A 22576-nucleotide genomic window follows, 5' to 3' on the forward strand; every position below is an offset into this window, starting at 1 on the left:
ATATACACACACACAGACACACATACGCACACACAGACACACACACACACACACAACTTTTTACTGCAACTTTTTGACAGGTTCCACCTCTGTCCTGTACAGAACAATGTTGGAGAGATTATCTGGGGAAGGGGGATTCATGGTACACCTTGCATAGAACTCCAGGGAAAGTGTGTGGGGGGGGGAGAGAGAGAGAGGGGGTGGGAGGTCAGTCATTTAGAGATGGTGCCTACATTCCCATCAGTCCAGGACTGTTCTTGGCAGCACTTTTAATCACTGTAAACAAAAGACGCGATCAGTGTTGGACACACGTCTTTAATGTAATGTTTCTGTCGGGACCTCGAGATAGCCTTCGGATAATTAGTATTCGGATAATCATGGTTCCTCGGTATATTTAATCAATTGTGTAATTGATAACAATCAACTGAACCACTAGAGGGAGCAATTCACCTACAGATGAAAACTATTCACAAAACAAAGCCCTGTGTCATGTATCTATCCAAGTTCCATCCTTCATTCCCTACCACCAGCAAAATCAAGATTATGTCATTATTTATACTGTTTGCTATGAGTGGGGTCTTGTGATGCACAAATTAGTTTTTGTGGTCTGTGACTAAACAACTGTCATGTGGATGTAAGCCACTATGTAAATTCTTTCATAATGAAAGTGGAGATGTAATAAAACACGTGACACATAACTCATGACATCATTTTTTCAGAAAGATACTCTTAATTATATTGACACTATCCAGACATAACAAATAGTGCAATTAACAAAGATTATAATGTTTGAACTTGCAGCTTTATTTCTTTATTTTCTACTTAAACCTAAGAAGGTCTGCCATGTGTAACTTTCATATGTTTCTATACTATATTATAATAACTGCAATGTTTAACTGTTAACTTTGTTTTTTTTCTTTCTATCTTGTTCTTAAGATTCTGTACTTGTAACTAAGGTGGTGCCTTGTGTGGTGACACAATACACTTTTTGCGGCACGGTTGCTCAGTGGTTAGCACTGTTGCCTCACAGCACCAGGGCCCCAGGTTCGATTCCAGCCTCAGGTGACTGTCTGTTGAGTTTGCACATTCTCCCCTTGTCTGCGTGGGTTTCCTCCGGGTACTCCAGTTTCCTCCCACAGTCCAAAGATGTGCAGGTCAGGTGAATTGGCCATGCTAAATTGCCCATAGTGTTAGGGCCATTAGTCAGAGGGAAATGGGTCTGGGTGGGTTAGTCTTGGAGGGTCGGTGTAAACTGGTTGGGCCGAAGAGCCTGTTTCCACACTGTAGGGAATCTAATCTTACTGTGTTCCTGTACTTTTGTGCTTGAGTACGCGTGACAATAAAATCAAAATCAAACACTTGGAGGTAGCTGATTCTAGTCTAACATTAAAATTACATCAGAGAATATATAATAGTGCTTCCCAGAACCATTTTCCACTGTTACCCCATTGTAAAGCCTGAAGAATTAATGGGTGTTGGAAGATGGGGGATTTGTTGGAGAAGACCAGGAGAGCAGGGGGAGGGAATCTACCTTGGAGCACATGACCCCAAATTTCAACCCATGACCGCACGTGATCTCCGAATCCCTACTTTGGGAAGCTCTAGAGTAATAGGTACAGTTTGCTGCCAAAGCAACTTGTATTTCTTTTTCCGCAGGCATTGCTGATTCATTCAGTCAATTCTTTATTGGGCCACTAGATGGAGCATGTCAGCTGCATATCAGCTGGGTCACCTTTGAAACAATGAATCTCAACAAACTGCATTACTGTATATTAGCGCCCATTAGTGTAACCTGGGTGGACAGCTGAAGACGTGGCAAATGGAAAAGGAGAGGCTTGAGGCACTTGGATGCAAATTGCAGTCAGAAAGCAAAACCTGATTGAGCCGGCACTAAATTGAAGGAGGTTCTGGTTTTTAGATGTTGATTTTGGGAAAGCATTTGGAAAGTTGAACAAACACCCAGTGGATCATTGGCGTGGGCAGAGGTAGCGCCCTGCATTGTCGGCATGTGAAAGATAGCACCATCGTGCTTAAAAAAGTACCAGGGAAAGGAGGAATAGTCAGCAAGGGACTAGTTCATTGCACTGTCACTGACTGGAAATTGAGAGGTGGATGGCACTAAGCAAATTGTGGACAGAGCATGTCAGCACCAGAAAAATCTGCAACACAATCTTTACCTAAAGTTTTCCTGAGGACACTGCATCATGTTGTTGGTGTGAAACTGTTCATTGAATAAAAACTCTATGAAGTATCGCAAATTCAGACACAGGTGATCAGTATTTCGGGGGTTGTGTTCCTGTGCAATATCAAAACATGTGGTGTGCCATCTAAACACTCTTCCCCTTCATCACTGCACAGTAACCACCTCATTTCCTGCCAACGGTTGCAATTCCTGTCAGTAGAAGGACTGTGAATGTGGAAGGGACTGTGGCAGAGGAACATGTTATTACCCCACCTGCAGGTTTGTCACTGTCCTGTTTGAAGAACATTCTGAACCCAAGCAGAATAACTTGTGTTACCCTTGTACCACCATTCTTCAGTATCAGTAGCAAATGGACTCCCTTTAATTGATGTTTGTGGAATGATGTGGGCTCATTTCCAAAAGGTTTTCATTTGGATCTGTTGAATAATATCTAATCACCTTTGTAAAACAAAACTTAAATGTGATTTGTCCACTCACCCAACTTTGCATTGATGTTTGACAGGACACACCCTGTTGTTCCCTTATGTCAATTGATTGTATAAACATAGCAACCAATATTTTGGCTTTCTCTAACTGCCAAGTACAATGAACTAAACCTGTACAAGCTCAATGAAATCAAAGAAAGAAATCATCTTCTTTTGCATATGTACATTTGGGATTGCAAAATGTATGGCAACAGATATTGTACTTTGTACAAAGTGTGAGCTGAAGAAAATGACACTATAGTAAGTTTGTCAGTTAGTGCATTACCATTACACATGTCTTTTGCCTTCCTTGGAATGTATTTGCATACATGTCCCCTTGTGTTATCCTGTGGGTGATATCATATGATTTAGATTTTGCCATATTGTACAAAAACATTTACCTAAGAACACATTTAATCTTTCCCACTTGAAGCTATGCCTCATACTGTAGATCCTGTATAGGATATTGCCAATAACAGACTGGTTAAATAAAAATAAAATACTGCAGATGGTGGAAAGATGAACCATAACACCAGAAACTGGGGAAGAAACTCAGCAGATCTGGCAGCATCTGTGGAGAGAGGGAAAAAAACAGAGTTAATGTTTCAAGGCTGGTACAAATCATCGTCAGAACTAAAAGATGTTGAAAAATGTTTTAATCTCATTGGAGAGAAGAGCAGAACTTCTTCAAGATGGGCATAACCAGAAGAGTGTAGTGGCTGTGCTCTGAGTCAGTGTTTCCCGAACCGCTTCCTATTGAAGGAGGGCTAGGAGAGTTGATGGAGAGCTGAGAGAATAGAGTTCATTTAAACTGCAGGATTTTTGAATGAAAAGGAAATACAATTTCATTAGGTTTTTCAGAGTAGGCCTTAGGCTTCAAGGGTCCTGTCAGTGAGGCAACACTCACCATTGAAACAAAACCTTTTTTATTCTTGGCAAAATCTTTCAATTTGAATATTACTATTAAACACTTCTCTTCCATTCTAAGTTGGACAATCTAAGCTTCTCCAGCCTCTCGATGTAACTGGACAAAGAACAGTACATTTGCAATTTCGCATTCGTGATTTCTCAGACAGTTAAGTAATTGATGCCCGCTTAGAACAAGGCCCAGATGACATCCAGACACTTACATCACAGAATTGCCAGTCAATGCCAATCTCCACCAAGAGAGGAATTAACCAGTATTTTGTTGTTTGTTGTTGGGATATTGGTGTTACTGGCTAGGCCAGCATTTATTGTCCATCACCAATTCCTCTTGCACAGGTGGTGGTGAGCTGCTTTCTTGAAACACTGTACTCTTTGGGATGTAGGAAACCTTGAATACTGTTAGGAAGAGATTTACAGGATTTTGATCTCAGCAACAGTGAAGGAACGATGATATTGTCCCAACTCAGGATGGAGAGTAGCTTAGAGCAGAAGTTGTAATTGTGGTATTCCCATATTATCTGCTGTCCTTCTGTCCTTCTAGGTAGTAGAGGTCCCTGGTCTGGCAAATGCTGTTGAAGGAAACTTAGTGTGTTACTGCCATGTGTCTTGTCAATGTTACACACTGTTGTTGAAGGTGCAATGGCAGTGATATGAATGAACATTGAAATTGGTGAATGGGGTGCCAATCAAGCAGGCTGCTTTGTCCTGGATGGTGTCAAGCTGTTTGAGTGTTGTTGGAGCTGCACCCATCCAGACAAGTGGGGAGTATTCTGTTGCTATCTCAGTGTACATCACTGCCATTGCTAAATCCTTCACCATTAATATCCTCAGTAGGCTAACCATTGACCAAAGACTCAACAAGACCGGCCCATATAAGTGCCAAGGCTAATAAGGCAGGACACAATTTGGGTTATATATAGCAAGGAGCTTCTTTCTGATTCCTTTATCTTTTGCAACATCTATGAGACAGATGTGGAGACGGAGAAATACACCTCACTTGGGTGTAGCTGCAAATACACTCTGAAAGAACAATCAACTTGACTGTCACCCAATCGAATAGCCTAATTATTCACACACCCCCATCCCATTTGAGATATTGTGGCTGTAATATATCCTAACTACAAAATGTGGCAATTTTTGAGGATTTCTTTGACTGTACTTTCCAAGTCTGAGGGGACGGGTTTGAATCCCACCATGGCAGATGGTGAAATTTGAATTTTAAAAACGTCTGTGACAGAGAACTGGCATAATGGTGATCATGTCATCACTATCAATTGTCATAAAAAGCCCATCTGGTTTCACTTATGTTCTTCAGAGAAGGAAATCTGCTGTCCTTACCTACGGTCACAGCTGAGGTGCCGGAAGACTGGAGGTAGGCTAACGTGGTGCCACTGTTTAAGAAGGGTGGTAAGGACAAGCCAGGGAACTATAAACCAGTGAGCCTGATGTTGGTGATGGGCAAGTTGTTGGAGGGAATCCTGAGGGACAGGATGTACATATATTTGGAAAGGCAAGGACTGATTAGGGATAGTCAACATGGCTTTGTGCGTGGGAAATCATGTCTCACAAACTTGATTGAGTTTTTTGAAGAAGTAACAAAGAAGATTGATGAGGGCAAAGCCCTTCCACTGAGCAAACATTGAAGCTAAGGGGCCTTTAAAACTGAGATGAGTTTGCCTAGTTCAGAAATACCCTGACTAAAGCTACCAGCCTCATGAGTGAAAGTCTATGTCCTGTCCTGCTTTGCTATAGCCTCAAAGAAACAACTCCCTGAGCAACACTGCAACTCTTGAAAAGTTGGGATTGACAGACGGTTCTAATGCTGTAAAAGAAAATCAAATCAGTATGGAATGATAAGTGTGATGAATGCTAAATATGTGTAAGTATGTGGAAACATACAACTTTTATGCAGCAGGAAAGGAAAGTAAGTTATTAATGACTAAGGACCTAGGGAGTGTTGCTGAACAAAGAGACCTTGGAGTGCAGGTTCATAGCTCTTTGAAAGTGGAGTCGCAGATAGATAGGATAGTGAAGAAGGCGTTTGGTATGTTTTCCTTTATTGGTCAGAGTATTGAGTACAGGAGTTGGGAGGTCATGTTGCGGCTGTACAGGACATTGGTTAGGCCACTTTTGGAATATTGCATTCAATTCTGGTCTCCTTCTTATCGAAAGGATGTTGTGAAACTTGAAAGGGTTCTGAAAAAATATTTACAAGGATGTTGCCAGGGTTAGAGGATTTGAGCGGTAGGGAGAGGCTGAATAGGCTGGGGCTGTTTTCCCTGGAGCATCAGAGGCTGAGGGCTGACCTTACAGCGGTTTATAAAATTATGAAGGGCATGGATAGGGTAAATAGACAAAGTCTCTTCCCTGGGGTGGGGGAATCCAGAACTAGAGGGCATAGGTTTAGCGTTAGAGGGCAAAGATATAAAAGAGACCTAAGGGGAAACCTTTTCACACAGAGGGTGGTACGTGTTTGGGATGAGCTGCCAGAGGAAGTGGTGGACACTAGTATAATTGCAACATTTAAAAGGCATCTGAATGGGAATGTGAATATGAAGCATTTGGACGGACATGGGCCAGGTGCTGGCAGGTGGGACTGGATTGGGTTGGGATATCTGGTTGGCATGGATGAGTTGGACCGGAGTCTGTTTCCTTGCAATACATCTCTATGATTCTATGACTCTATGTCAGTCCAGATCCATAGCAATATGGTCGCCTCTTAATTGCTCTTTGGACAATTAGAGATGGGTAAGAAATGCTGGTTTAGCCAGTGATGCCCACATGTGAGAATTACTTCTTAAAAAGCTGCTTCCCTGACAGCTCTGTGGATGTAACTAAATGACATGGATTTGTCCTGGATGGTGTCAAGCTGTTTGAGTGTTGTTGGAGCTGCACCCATCCAGACAAGTGGGGAGTATGAAGGTGGTTCACCACCAACTTTTAAGGACATGTAGGAATGGGCATCATCAACCAACAATGCCTTGGTCCCAAGAACGGAAAAGGGATTGTGAGATGATCATTTGTTTTTGGTACGAATGATATAAAATGCCAGTAAACATTTTATAGATATGAAAAAGACTTGTTCAGCATCACCTTTGTACTTGACAACTGCTTCACCGTCTCTCTTTGTTTGCAGTTGTTCTTGCAGAAGGAAGTGAGATTTCAGAAGAGACAGCTTCCCGAGAATGACACTGCAAAATTTCGCCAGAAAAGGGTGAAACGTGGGCATGTGGAGGAGAACGAGCAGAAGAAACCAGGTGAAGATGTTGCCGAGAAGGAAGGCTTTCAAAACGTGGAGGCTTCAGAATGGATGAAGGTTAAGACGTGGCAAAGAAACGTGGATGGGGAGAAGCACAAGTCACGTTCTGGAGAAAAAGAGACTTTGAGCTCACAAACCAACGACTTTCCAATCACAACCTCACTGCTAGACCTGGGTCCCATTGACTCCAAGGAACAGCATTGCCCAGTCAAGGGAAAGGTCTCAACACCTCAGCAATCTGGATCACTACAAATCACTGTAATGCAAGGTTGTGGCACTCACTTTCATAAGCAGCCTGCAGGAGGTGACGATACCCATCCATGCAATGGGCACTCACGTAAGGTCACTGCTGTAGACCAACAGATCCGCCGCCCCCTTTACCACTATGAAGATTTTGTTAGTTGTTTACTGGATTACCACCAGCTAGCGTGCCCTTCGAACCTCAATCTCTGCTGTGGCACCAACAACCCCATTAACCACTCCGAGTGGCGGAGAACAGTCTTTGATGATGGGAAAAGCTTCCGAATAGACTTGAAGAACAAACTGAGCCATCTTTGCACCAAGGTTAGCATCACACCGCAAAACAGATGGCGAGATTATGACCATGACAGCAGCTACAGATGGACTGTCACCATCAGCAAGTCTGGCACCAAGCAGAAAGCCTCGAGCAGTAGTGCTGGCCATCAGCTGAAAGAATATGACCGCGAGTTCAAGGTGCAGTGGAAGGATTCAGGCAACCAGTTGGATTTTCGGGAAGATTTTAATGGTGGGTGCCAATTACACTTAAAAGATACAGTTCGTTGCTCAGGGCAAAGAAGTGCTGTTTCTGCCTGTGACCTGGTGAGCCAAGAAGAGGATTTAGTCTGTACCTCTGAGGACCTGTATTCCAGCACCAAGGATCTATGGACTTCTTCCCATTCAGGCTTCAAAGAACCATGGAAAAATCCAACTAGCAATTGGAAAATTTCAATTAAAAACTCTCAAAATGATTGGGTTGTACCAAGGTTGGAGGATGATAACCTGCCCAGGAATTCAAGCAAAAAGTACAATAAACAACAGGTGCCTCACTGTGAGGTAACCAAGATTGCACCAGGATGTTCTAGCCAAGATGGCACAGATGGGCTGAATCAATCAGATAGTATAGTAAAGCACAGTCACAAGAATAATTCTTATGAATTCAGTGCTGTGAACAGCTGGTCAAATTGTAAGTCAGGAATACACCAAGAAGCCTTGAAATATAAGCTTAATAAAAAATATCGAACATGCAGCAATGATGTAAATCCAGCTCCCAATGGATCCAGGAGTGAGCTAAAATATTCCTGGATAGAAGATGAAAGCAAGTTAAAAGAAGAACATTATGTTTCCAGCAAACCTTGTGGACACCAAAGGAAAGGCTTCCGGAAAGGATCTGGGGAAAATGTTAGTGAAGAGGCGGACTTGGATTGTCAGCTGACTAGTTGTTCTGAAGTCTTCAGTGCTGAAACAACGCACAAAAATAAAGAAAGCCACACTGCAATCAAGCATTGTAAACGTAAGCATCATCTCATGGATTCTAACAGAGAAATAAAGAACCATAGAGTCATAGAGTCATATGACATGGAAACAAACCCTTTGGTCAAACTAGTCCACACCGACCATGTTCCCTGAGTTAATTAGTGCCATCTGCTTGCACTTGGGCCATGTCCCTCCAAATCGTTCCTATTCATGAACTTATCCAAGTGTATTTCAAATGTTGTAACTGTACCTGCATCCACCACTTCCTCTGGCAGTTCATTCCACATACTAGCCACTCTGTGTAAAAAAAAAGCCTGTCATGTTCCTTTTAAAGGTCTCCTGTTCTACAACACTACCCAGGGCCATACCATTAACTGTGTAAGTCCTGCCCTTGTTTGTTTTACTAAAATGCGATACCTCACATTTATCTAAATTAAACTCCATCTGCCACTCCTCAGCCCATTGGGCCAATTGATCAAGATCCCTTTGTAATTTTAGATAATCTACTTCACTGTCCACTACACCATCAATTTTGGTGTCATCCTCAAACTTACTAACCATGCCTCCTCTATTCTCATCCAAATCATTTATATAAATGACAAACGAAAGTGGACCCAAGACCGATCTTTGAAAAACACCGCTGGTCACAGGCTTCCAGTCTGAAAAACAACCCTCACCACAACCCTCTGTCTCATTAGATAAATTCTTTGGCTGCATCCCAACACAGAGGAACCACAATTATCTAGCATTCGATACCCCGACAAAATACTGTTCACCAGCGTCATTCGGATAATCAAGGTGCCTCTGTACATGAAGAATGAATGTGGGGATAATTACTGCTTTTAAGAGAAGGTTTTGGTATTCACGGTGGTTGCTCTGTAGATTATTCTTGGCCTTAGGAGAGAGATTTGGGCCAAAATCATTATCTTTCCAAAATGGAAGCAAGTGGGAAACAGACATACTTTCACAAGCAGTTTGATGTTAACCATGAACTTTATAACAATAACAGCAAAAGATGAAACATGAAAACAATTCAAACAAATTTCAGCATGGCATGTAAACAAAAAGAATTAAAGTGAATAAAAATAATTTAGATGGTCTGATACAATGATGCTTATGCACAATCTTATCCTCTTATAAATGAATAACCTAATCTTCTTATTTTATTTAAAGAACCAAAACATTTTTTTAAATTCCACAATTTATTGTGCTATTTATAATAAAATCCATTTAAATACATTGGTAGATTTCTAGGCCAAAGCACTTAAATTAATCTGATTTGAACAAAGTAACATATTAAAACCAGCTTAGGTATGAACTGACATATGGTCAACACCAGAGACTGCTTATCATTCACTCTTCTTGAACATGTTTGAGATAACAAAATCTGTACTCGGAAGTGAACATAGATAAGGATACTGTCCAGATATTTGGCAATTAGAAATAAGAAGAGTCTGCAAGTGTTTCCCTACAGTAACATTTAAGTTGCCTTCTCAATACTATTTTGACCTAGCCAATATTTTCCCCACAAAAGCACCACCTAAAAACATAATTTAGTCACTTTATATACATGATTCAATGGCTAATCTCTCTGCTCCTTGGGAGCTTGTTATGTACAATTAACTACCACACTTTTTTTGTGTTATGACATAATCAATTAACTATTTTAGTAGCAATACCAATGAAGTGCTTGTGACATTCTGAGGGTATGAAAGGTGCTATATAAACATAAATTTGTTCTTTCTGCAGACTTTGTACTCGAACTGACAGCAAAAGTTTTGATTACAAATATTCTTTGGCCCTGGTTCCTATTTAAACTCTGATGCTCCAGTTGATAATGTGAATCTTAACCCATTCCCCGGTGCACAGAGGAAGTTGGTTTATAATGCCTGTTCCCTCCACTAGTCACTCTAGCTTCAAACTCATTTGTTCCAAAGGTGTCTTTTTAAAATGAAAAGTTGTAATATTTAAATCTCAACCTTTGTTGAACTGCATTTTTCAAAGCAGAATTAATTTACAACATGCATTATAAAAGATCTGGCTTGGAACTAGTAATACTCAGTTAAACTGTGGCTATAATGTTCTGTTTAGATAGGTGGAATTCTACCATTCACTGGTTTCCGAAAGTTGTTAAGATCTTTTGATGCCTTTGCAAGCTAATTAGTTCAAAAGATAACTTCTGGGAACTGCTTCTAAAATAAAACGTTCTGTCTGCTTGTATCAGAGCCAGTGTAGAACCAAAGCAATTTGAGATCAAGTTGATGAAGACCTACATTATTTCAGTTCAACTGAACATGAAGTGAGAACTGCAGATAAACTAATGATTATTTGCTGCACCATTTCCAGTTCGGCAATGAGGGAAAAAGGTGTACCTGTTTTTACTAGTAAACCTTTTATCCATACATCCTATACCGTGTAACATTCTACTGAAACAAATATTAATCAAATAACTGCAAGGATTTATGGTCATGTAAATGAATACTTGTTGCATTATAATTCAATAAAGACAAGGCCAAGATTAAATATTTCACACAATTATTGAACACTGGTTGATCATCTTGGGAATTAACTCCATTAATGTTTCCATTTTTATCTCCTTTACCATACTTCTCAAATTTATCTCTGACTTTACTTGTAACATTTGTGCTAAATTTTGTTTGATAACACTCACTTTCACTAGCTGTTAATGGGGACTGTTAGTAGCTAAGAATAAGTTGTGTGTAATAGCAGATCATTTGATAACAAGGCACTTCACGCAATCCATTTGACTGCATTCTCTGATCACAACGTGGTCTCCTCTACATTAGCGGAAACTAAGCATTAAGTGGGTGACTGCTTCACAGAACACTTATATTCTGTCCGCAAGAAAGACACTGAGCTTCCAGTTGCCTGCTATGTCAACACACCATCGTGCTTCCTTGCCAACACCTCTGACTCAGTCTTGTTACCATGCTCCAACTCAAGCTGGAAGAACAGCACCTCATTTTCCACTTGGGAACTCTGTAGCCTTCTGGTTCTCAATATTGAGTTCAACAATCTTAGGGCTTGAGCTTCTCCCATGTTCTTACTCCCACACACCAGGCCGTTATGTGTGAGCACACAATGATGCTGATTCAACTGATGTCACAAAATGCAAAATTAGTTAAACCAACTTTCATGCCAGATGCTAGAAGTAATATTTCAAAGTAAAATACTTTTAAATATACGTTTACAGGCAGCAATGACATAAAGTTCATTCACAAATGCTAAATGTACTGTTGAAATAGTTTGACTGTGCTTGTAATCAAAGTTACTTATTAGAACATCTCTTTTTGTACATTTTAAAGTTATACTGACTTTTCTAAATGTCTCAAAATGTAATTGAGTCTTTAAACTGAATTTCAACACTAAAATCAAATACTGTGGAACATTTGGATACAATGATTTTGAATTCAAGTATAAAATATGAATTGGAAAGGTCCTTCATCATAGTACAAAGTTAACTGATAGATTAGGGCAGAAAGTGGCTGATGGTGGCTATGTCCAGAACCAGGGATCACAGTCTAAGGATACGGTGATACCACTTAGGACTGAGATGAAAAGAAATATCTTCATGCAGAATGGTAAGCCGATGGAATTCACTACCATAGAAAGCAGGCGAGGCCCAAACATTGTATGATTTCAAGACTTTTGATGTAACATTTAAGGCTAAGGGGATCAAAGGGTAGTGTGGAAAAATGGGAAAAGGGTATCGGGTCAGATGATCAGCCACAAGCATAATGAATGGCAGAGCAGACTCAAAATATCAAATGGTCTATACTCCTATTTGCTATGATTTAATAATAACTGCAAGTGACCTTTCCTTAAGAATACAGATTTAATGAGCTGAGTTTCTGATAGTAATGCAGCAATTTAAAGTTATTCCTGGCACAGTGCACTGTTACGCTGTACCTAAAATTTCATGATTTGCCTTAAGAATTTGAACTCAATTTCTGTGTTGCTGGTTCAGTTCTGCACTATGACACTGCTGTACCCTTAGTGTGTATTAAGAGTATCTGCCAACTGTACCAGAGGATCTCTTATTCTGTGAACTGTACTCCAATTCTAATTTTTGCACAAGTAAATCAGTACATTTTAGAATTCAAAGTAGTGACATTCTTTATTTCAACAAAGTAAACACATGCTGCACAGTATTGTCTGATGTGTATTGTACAGACTTACCATATTTTGTTAGTATACAACATTTAATCTGGTTAGGAATATATTTAATGCAAACATAGGATTTTGAATTTTTTTTTTTACAAAGCACAATTCTCTCATGAGGTCACATATCAGCATTCCATTTGTGACGACTGTTGTACAAGAGTTTATACAATGGCACAGAAACAGGTCACTTTATTCCAACAACTAGAAAAACTACAGAAACAAACGTCTTGTTTTTTTTATTGGCTACTGCTAGAATTATTTAACACACACATTAAAATCGTTTGGTTCATAGGCTCATTATTTCAAAGGGAATGTGATTTTAACTGAATTGATCCCCCATATCAATTTAGTGTTCAGAATTTGTAAATTCCCATTCAGTTACTGCTGGATACTTTTGCTGAGGCATTGCATCCGCTAAGGGCTCTGTCACATTTACAAGAGGCAAGCAACAAGATTGACCCGAATTATTAACTGCTTACCCTACTGTATCCATATGCAATGTAAATTTGTTTTGTGATGCACATCTGTCTGAACCGAAAATATTGCTACAAGCCCAACCTAAGTGAAATATGGGTTAGCTCTGTGGGAATGTAGTTTAATGCAATTTGCTCATGTGAAATGTTGAGCTGGTCTGGTCAAGCTGAATGCTTTTTTGCCTGCTGTCCCACCCACAAGCTTCTAGAGCGCAAAGGCCTTTTCCCCCTCCTATAAAATAAATGAAGGAAAACACTGGCTACACATTTTCAAATTATCCTGACTGAATGGAGTAGCTTAATTATCAGACTGAGCAGCTCTGCCTTGGCTGGGACAAGTCGTGTTATTGTAGTTTTACAATATTCAGAGCTGAGTGCTGTTCTCAGAACGATGGACCCCCCTCCACACATCCTCATGCTTCACCACAAAACATCTGTCAAACTAATGAGACCGAACAATTGCAATAATCATGCCCTCCCCACCCCGCAGAAATCTTACTCAAAAATTTCAATGCAATGTTGTTGCTTGATCAATTCTACAAAAATAGATCTCTCCAAACTGCAGAACTTCACTCCTTTATCAATTCTTTAGCATCTTTTGCATCTTTTGTATCTTCTTCATCCGTGTATTCTATGGGCTCCTCTCCCGGTTTCAGGAGTTTTCCGACATAATAGTACTTCTCTGAAAAAGATAGAGAAGAAAGAAAACAACTATTAAAAGGCATTAGTTCAAATGAACTGCCATTCCAATCTTAGGAAGTCTCTCAAAAAACATGCTGTCTCGCAGTTTAGTTACCACTTCAGTGTGTTACCATGCAAAGGGTGAAACCTCACTTCCTTCAGCTCGCTCAATTTCTCGGTTACATCACAACATGGACTATAGACAGGTGCATGTTTGAAAGGACAACAACCCTACTTTATCCAGTCTTGTAATCAATTTGTTCTATACTGATCATGCCAAACACACAGTATCAAGGGTTGGATCCTAGTAACACCACACCAAAGAGCTATGATTATCACAGTATTCTAACCACACTTTGAAAAAATGTAACGAGGAAAGACTCAAAGTTGAGTGTGCGCGTGAGGGAACAAAATGCTCACCACTCATTTCCACTTCTACATGTCCACAGAAAATTTAGTAAAAATAAAATTCTGTGGTTTTTGCTTTATTAACAGAGATTAAGTTCATTTGAATCATAAAATATCGGGACAAAATAAATATAGATATAGATTAGATAACTGTACAAGAAGAGATTTTAATTACAAGAGAATTTTTGTTTTGAAAAGGCTATCAAACAATGAAATGCATTACTGCAATTCATCGCTGGTTTTGTTTCCACCGTTTCCTGACAAGCCTCAGAAATCCCAATGCATGCACATAGCAGATCAGGTTGCAGATGCTCCAGTGTTCCAGATACCATGGTGTCCATTTCAAAGACAGTAACGTGCCTGTGTGGGGTGATGGTATGAAAACCTGACAACAGGAAGCAGGAATAGGCATGCTGTGGGTCTGTCTGACAGTCGGAAGGCGACAGAAGATACTCGAGGCTACAGATGTACTGCGGCTAGCAGGCTCCAGGCAGTCAGAGCCCGGGAACATTTCCAAAATACTGAGAAGGCAGAAAGTCACTGATTCTGAGTGGAGACAGAGGAGCAACAATGAGAAGGTGTATCGATACAGCTAATCTGGTGAGGAGCATGCGCCTGATTAATGTCCAAGGAGTTGTTCGCTAAGTCAGCATCATGGGGAAGTGTGAAGGAAGCCCATCACTGTATTTGCTTGATGCAGCTTCAAAATATTGGAGCTAAGAGAAACCTAAGGGCATTACCAGCTTTGAGAAGCTAACTATCTGTGAAAGAGCTAGAATTGTGCTGGAGAGCTGCTTGAGAATCCACAGGAATGCAGCGTCAGAGAAAGAGATCGAAACATCAGGACATGAGCAGCTATTGAGCCAACTCAAGACACAGCTTTTGAGGAGTTTTCAAGGTAGATCTTCACAAGTGAAGAAGATTGAGTTTTTAAAAGACTTTTTGTGACTCACAGTAACTGCTTCCATCTTAAGGTGTTCCAAGAAATTAGTGGGATCCGTCTTAACTACATTACTTGCTGTGTCGTGCAAATGTTTGACCACAGTTCACCTATTAACTCAGATTTACCTCATATTAATTCTAGATTTTGGAGTACAAGTTGTCTGTGTATTACATGCATGATATAATTCTGCTATACTTTCCTAACTTTGTACATAAAGATTAACGTGTTTCTTATAAATTACAGAAGCTTGTGACTATTAGGGGAAAATTGGCTTCACCTTTAAATTCACATGAAGTTCCAGCTGGGATTTGAATGAGTTAGAGAGTTTGAGTTACCGTGAGGTACATCTCTTTTGATTCTATGGCAACAATCATATAAATCATTTAAGATTCAATTTCATTTATTCTTATTAGATAAAGTAGTCAGGTTAAAAGAAAAGTTAGTTAAACTGCATAAACATGCTCAGATGTTGACGCAGCAGGGTTTCTGTGAAAATGCTGTGTGGCTGAACTGAGGCCTTAGTTGGAAATGGAATGTGAGAATGACCCCATCACCAAGATAAAGCAATAGGATTTAGTTAAGGATAGAAATGAAACACAGGCTTTGGAAATGAGCTAGGATGGAACCTGGGAAGATAGGGAGCAGTGAGACCAGGATAACAGTTGATTTGTGGAAAAAAAACAAGGTTTTTATCTAATACAGACAATTTAGGAATTTGAGTAACGTACTGTCTATGTGACTTACAATGTAGAAATATCTGATGAATTTTCGTTCAATTAGAGTACTACCTCTCAATCTTTTCTGGGCTAAACTCTACCAACGTTGGCTCAATAAACAGGTTTGATAACCTGTACCTAAGACTCCTGAGATCATTTCCCAAGATAATTGAGCACAACGTGACTTTATTCTCTTAGTTTGCACCTGGAATCTCAAGCTTAGTCACTTTAAATAAAACATATAATACCAAAATATGGCATTTTCATCTGGGACTGTAACAGTACCCAGATTTATATTAACCCATAGGGTAGTCAGTTGTTATTGACAAAAGTGATTTTATAGATTCATACATTCCAAACAATGAGCAAGAGCCTATCACACCCAATGAACAGCAGAATCATGGTTGTCAGAATAAGACTCCATTCTTCACTCAGCAAGACTGTCTAACTGACAACTCAAAGCCTCCACCTTCTGACTCAGCAAAGATTAATCAAGGTTCACGTTATCACTGTTAGTGACTGAAGCTGAAACCTTGCCAATATTTAAGATGGAGTAAAATACGTGATTGTAATTTCTATGGAGGTCTTGGAAGAACTTTGAAGACAGACTGAGAAACCAAGCATCAATGTTACTAACACAATATGCTTATCAAGTTCTAGAGCAAACCTGAAAGGCTAGTGTGTCCATTTCCACAAATGAATTAGTATCAGTAAAACTTGTTGGCAAAAGCTTATAGAACATAGAACAATACAGCACAGAACAGGCCCTTTGGCCCACGATGTTGTGCCGAACATTTGTCCTAGCTTAAGCACCCATCCATGTACCTATCCAATTGCCACTTAAAGTTCGCTAAAGATTCTGACTCTGCCACTCCCACAGGCAGCGCATTCCATGCCCCCACCACTCTCTGGGTAAAGAACCTACCCCTGACATCTCTCCTATACCCTCCATCCTTCACCTTAAATTTATGTCCCCTTGTAACACTCTGTTGTACCCGGGGAAAAAGTTTCTGATTGTCTACTCTATCTATTCCCCTGATCATCTTATACACCTCTATCAAGTCACCCCTCATCCTTCTCCGTTCCAATGAGAAAAGGCCTAGCACGCTCAACCTATCCTCGTACGACCTATTCTCCATTCCAGGTAACATCCTGAATCCTTATGTTACTGCAATGAGCTGCAAAGCACTTTTCTCCAGTCAGAACATGCAAGTGCAAGTATACCCCACAATGTATCGGGAATTACACAGCTACATGAAAACAAAACATACCTTATTTGTTTGTATTAGAAGCTGTAAACATTTCCAGTCTGCTTTTTCTGAAGTTCACAGAAGAAGCATTAGTCATTAGAGATGAATTATGATTGTGATTTGCTTCCTAATCTTTTCTGTGGTACAGGCTTTTAATCTTTGCTGTACCCAGACTTCCATCTTCAAGTGGCTTCTACTCCTTAGAGGTGTAATAGGACGTCTAAGGAACCCAGGCATAAATTAAAATTCAGACTATTCTGGAGTGTAGCAATTTCACCACTTGATATTTATCCAAACGGAATACATAATTCTGCTCCATATGAGAACATAAGAAACAGGAGCAGGAGTCATTCAATCAGCCCCTCAAGCCCTTTTTACCACTTAATAATGATCAGTCACCTTAGCTTCCCTTTCTTACGCTATACCCAAATCCCTTCAATTATTTAATATCCAAAATGTAAATTTTTTTGTACATTTGTTTCCTCTATGATAGATGACCATAACATTTGTCTCTTCCTCAATAAACCGCCACAGGAAGGGGAATCAACTAATATGACAGCAAGTACTAACTGATAGTAAACCTCTATGAATAAGATTCCACAGTATTAAGCACAGTAGATCAAAAAGGATTTAATAGCAAGCTGACAATTTCGCATTTGATGGTATGTGTCAACAAATGACTTTTTAAAAAAATACTGTGGTGGAAGAAAATATTATGAAGAGGTTTTGTACACATATTTGTACAGTTGGATAACAGCAAAGAATAATTCAGTCTGAGATTATTCCTCTTTACTGCATTTCCATGAATTTTATACAAGAGATTAATCTCTCCCGGCCCAGACAATACAAATGGAAGTTCAGACATCCATTATCATACAATACTTACGAGTGAACTGCATCTCCCACTCCTGAAGACTTTCCAGCTGCATCGCATTAAGATCAGACAAGTCATCATATTCGTCCTTCAATGCCTCCTTATCCAGGCAGAATGTAGCAAGGCCTCTTGATGCATCTCTTCCAGCAAATATGCCATAAGGACCCTCTAAGTGAAAACAGTACTTTATTAATGCAATAATGACCTTCAACTGAAGTTTCACCTCCCTAACAATTCTTTTCTTTAAAAAGATACTGGGACATGGGAGAAATTATCTCACAGAAAACAAAGACATACTACATGGCAATTAAACAGAGCTTAACTGTGCTGATTAGAAGCTGTACAGTTCCTTTTCAGCTTACAGGATTTGAAGAGAAATCAACTAAACAATATAAAATTTGAGAGTCATAAAGAAACAAAGCCCCACACGTTTACATATGAATAATAATTGAGCCGGAAGGATAAGAGATGTTCGACTGCAATTCAAACTTTCTAATCCTTGACCCTGAAATTATGCTGAGACATTAACATGGAAATGGCTAACATGCCATCTGCTTTATTAGAAATGTTTAGTCTATCTCATTAAACAGTCAAATCTCTCAGCATTTCATCACAGTACTTTGTCACTTGTGCTGCATTACGGATTAGGTTATGTGATGTTACATTTGGTAGGAAAAAATCATTAGGGAACTAAGTTTTTACCTGCTTTGTACTTTAATTCAATCTCCACCCAGGTCTGTCTCTTTCAGATGGTAGTGTCTGTTAACTTTTTTTATTCACTCACGGGACATGGGTGTCACTGTCTGGCCAGCATTAATTAGCTGTCCTTAGCTGCCCTTAAGAAGATGGTACTGTGAGCTGCCTTCTGGAACTGCTGTTGTCCACATGCTGTAAGCTGGCCCACAATGCTCTAAGGGTGAAATTCTAGGAGCAACAGTGAAGGAATGGTGATACCTTTCCAAGTCAGGACAATGAATGGCTTGGAGGGGAACTTGCTGGTGGTGTTATTCCTTTGGTGGTATAACTGCTGCCCGTGTCCATCTAGATGGAAGTGGTTGTGGGTTTGGAAGGAGCCGTCTAAGGATCTTTGGTGAATTTTTGCTGTTCATTTTACAGATAGCACACACTGCTGCTGAGTGTCAGTGGAAGGACTGAATGTTTTGTTTCTGTACGTTATACTTTGCAACAATAGTTATCCATCCGGACAGCTCTTGATTATCAGCCTTGTTTGAAAATAGAGATTTTTTTGGTTTACCCATCAGACTATAAATGAGTGTTTGATCAAAACCTCCCATTTCTACTACCAGCCACCAGACATGGGCATGATAGAAAGGCCAGTCTGACTGTTACAGCTAACCATGCCCCAGCCCAATGATATTTACTTCTGGTAAATTATTGAATAAATGGAGGGGAAGAGAACACAAATCAGCAATGGCATTTTTTTTAAATTGGAGATGATCTTCCAAGAAGCAGTAATAGTTGAATTACTCAATGCCAGTATATATCAATGGATAATGAAGTGATCTAAAAAGCACCAGATTAGGTCTCTGGGCAAACTAGATCTCAATAAAAGCCCAGTACTTGGGAGGAGGGCCAAAGTCCAACTCACTAGAGTAATCCTGGCAGCTGAACCATTCAGAAATATGAAAGAATATGAAACACATTTCAAGAAATAGAAAGCTTAAAATTAGAAATCACACAGCACCAGATGACAATCCAACAGGTTTATTTGGAAGTACAAGCTTTCGGGGTGCTGCTCCCACAGCTACCTGAAGGAGCAGCGCTCCAAAAGCTTGTACTTCCAAATAAACCTGCTGTACTTACAACCTGGTGTTGTGTGATTTTCAACTTTGTCCACCCTAGTCCAACACTAGCATCTCCACATCATAAAATAAAATTAAACAACTGAATGGAATGAATCAGTGTAAAACACAAACATAAAACAATGGAGGAGTCTAACAGACCCACAGTGTCTTTAGCTAAACACAGAGCATTCATCACCACAATGCAATGTGTATATTCGCATGTCCTCAGACATATTTTTGCTAAAATGTATTTTCACTTTATTTATTCCCCTTATAAAACATTCGCTCTAAGGAAATATAAAAGCACTACTGCTCAATGAAGTTTGGGGCATTGAACTGTAATAGATAGTCTAACAGTATTCAAGACGTTCAGCTATTTTTAACAAAGCACTGTGCATTTATGGTTTGGAGCTCCTGCTGTGACAGCTTGGACACTTGATAATAAGCATTAGCAGCAGGAAGGAAGGAACAGGCCTGCCCGCTGCAAGGCAGACCACTCTAATCCCACCCATTACACTCTTTAGCAAGAAGGATGCTTTTCAGTTTTTATCAGTTGTCCTTCTAGTTTAATATCAAAAATAACTCAAAGAAAGGAAATTTGATTTTATTTTAAAGATGCTGATTAATCAATAGGTGGTTTTTGCAGAGTACAATATTAAATAACCAAAATGACCTCATTTTCAACCCTCAGTATCTGCTGCATCTCAGCTTGATCAGAATTGAGGATACAATTGGACTTCATATCCCCAGACTTGGCAGGGTGGGGTGGAAGAGGGAGTTTGAACAAATCAATGTGCAATTCTATACAATTAAAGATTAAATATATGAAAGAACAAACTATGTAAAAAAAAGTGCTTGTCTGATCTCTCCTGGACTACTTTGTCCAGTTCTTCTCACCAGCACAAAACAAATCACACACTCAAGGCCACACAGAGATCCATCAAGGCTCCTTAATGCCTAAAGTTGGAACACTGATTTGAGAGTACTGAATAGATACATCTGTGTTTATTAAACATTGAAAGCAAGATTATTGTCAAGATAACTTTAAGCTATTCAAGGCAGCAAATCCTGTCAATTTACCTTTGCCCTATTTATCACAAATGGCCCGAAAATACACATATCACAGCATCCAACTGTATCCACACTTGGCATTTTCTCCTTAGAAAACAATTCCGGTTTTCACCTTCACTAGGCTATATTCCAGTTGGATCAATTTCTCACAGCCTTCCTGATATCACACCAAATTTGTTGTTCACTGGGTTAATTCTACTTTACAATCTTCTAAAAGAGCTAAACCACAAAATTCGATGTTGCAACATGTCAAAAGAAATCCAACTGGGGTTTTACTTTTACAAAGATACTTCATTGCCTCAGTCACTATTATGTACATTTTCCAATAACCAATGACCAAGGAATAGTACAGATCAAACACTCCCTTCTGAGGGGATTGAGTGGTCAGAAGGAGAACTACAAAATTGCTATCATAATAAAAAACCATGAAGAATACAAGTATTTTAATTAGCCTGCTCAAATATATTATGACGTAGCTCTTGAATGGGTGGGACTTGAACTCTGATCAGCTGGTCTAGAGTTAGGGACACTACAGCTATGCCACAAGACCCGCTCATGAGGTATATACACTCTGAAGGGGACATAACTCATAGAACCTTGAGTGGAGATAATAAGTAAGGCTAAGGAAACACAGCCAAGTACCAAATGAAAACATCACAAGGACATCAATCAGGACGCGGTGGAGGGGATAAAGGATGTTCTTGAAAGTTGGCCACTTGCTTTCTTTGCAGCTCAAGATCGTGACATTATGTAGCCAAAACTACAGAAGGACATTTCTAGATCTGAGGCATGCAAGAGAGGCTATAATAGTTTGGTCCAACTTCTGGATGCGATCAATTTATTCCTACATGTGTTAGCATATGCTGCATTTTTTAAGCGGATGACATCTTTGCTGACTGGTCTAGCTGACATTTTAGTGTGCTTGATTACTATGACTGCCACACCTCACTATCTGAAATCATACCTAAGCATGTTTAGGCATATCAACACAGATTAAACAAAGAAAGCTTCCACCCAGCCTGTTTGTATTATTTCAGTCAGAAGTAGGTCAAAATACTTCACTACCATAAAAGTGTGTGCAACAAAAAAAACACATCTTCAAAGCACCTTGAAATTAAGTGGAATGCAGCCATAAATTTTATAAGACAATCAATTGAGCTGTTCTGAGTCCTGCTTACAAGTCAGGATTAATTCTTAGCCATTGCCTGAATAGTCAGTAAATGATTCAATATCCAAAATTAGCACCAACAACAAGACAGTAATTCTCTTCAAGGCACAAAACTATCAGCATTTTCTGGTCACAGAGAGCTATTCATTAAAAAGTTACAGGAGAAAATTAACTGAAATGGGTTATATCATTATTTTCAAGCACTGACGTGTTTGCGTTTGGTGAAGGAGTCATTTACAGATGCATGTTTATCAGGAATTGAGAGACTGTCAAATCCTGTACAAACAGCAGCAGATAATCGAAGATCAGATGACATTTTGCAATTCACAGTTTAATGTTTAATGAAACTCAAACCACAGTCAAAGACATACCAAGTTCATGTTACACCCCCCCCCTTTGAGAAATCTACTATTAAATGTGGTTTTCCAAAAGATACCATCCTGAGAGTAACTGTCAACTATCACCTTCAATTCCACATACTTGCCAACAAGTTTGAATGAATTCTGAAATAACAAATGACTGCTCTTAAAAGTCGAGAGTGTGTTGCTGGAAAAGCACACCAGGTCAGGCAGCATCAGAGGAGCAGGAGAATCGACTTTTCGGGCATAAGCCCTTCATCAGGAATGAGATTTGTGGGTCGGGGTTGAGAGATAAA

General features: G+C 39.6%; 1 protein-coding gene across 1 annotated transcript in view; it reads left to right on the forward strand.

The window, feature by feature from the left end:
• The window catches only part of LOC122557455 (A-kinase anchor protein 17B-like), a 41138-nt gene extending 26751 nt beyond the window's left edge, over window positions 1–14387 (forward strand). Inside the window, exons 5-6 of the mRNA XM_043705215.1 lie at window positions 6731–8384; window positions 14293–14387. Of these exons, the coding sequence (XP_043561150.1) occupies window positions 6731–8384; window positions 14293–14387 (1749 nt within the window). The remainder of the gene's footprint in view (window positions 1–6730; window positions 8385–14292) is intronic.
• The last annotated feature ends 8189 nt before the right edge of the window (window positions 14388–22576 follow it).

This window comes from Chiloscyllium plagiosum, chromosome 15 (assembly GCF_004010195.1).
Source record: "Chiloscyllium plagiosum isolate BGI_BamShark_2017 chromosome 15, ASM401019v2, whole genome shotgun sequence".
Lineage (NCBI taxonomy): Eukaryota > Metazoa > Chordata > Chondrichthyes > Orectolobiformes > Hemiscylliidae > Chiloscyllium > Chiloscyllium plagiosum.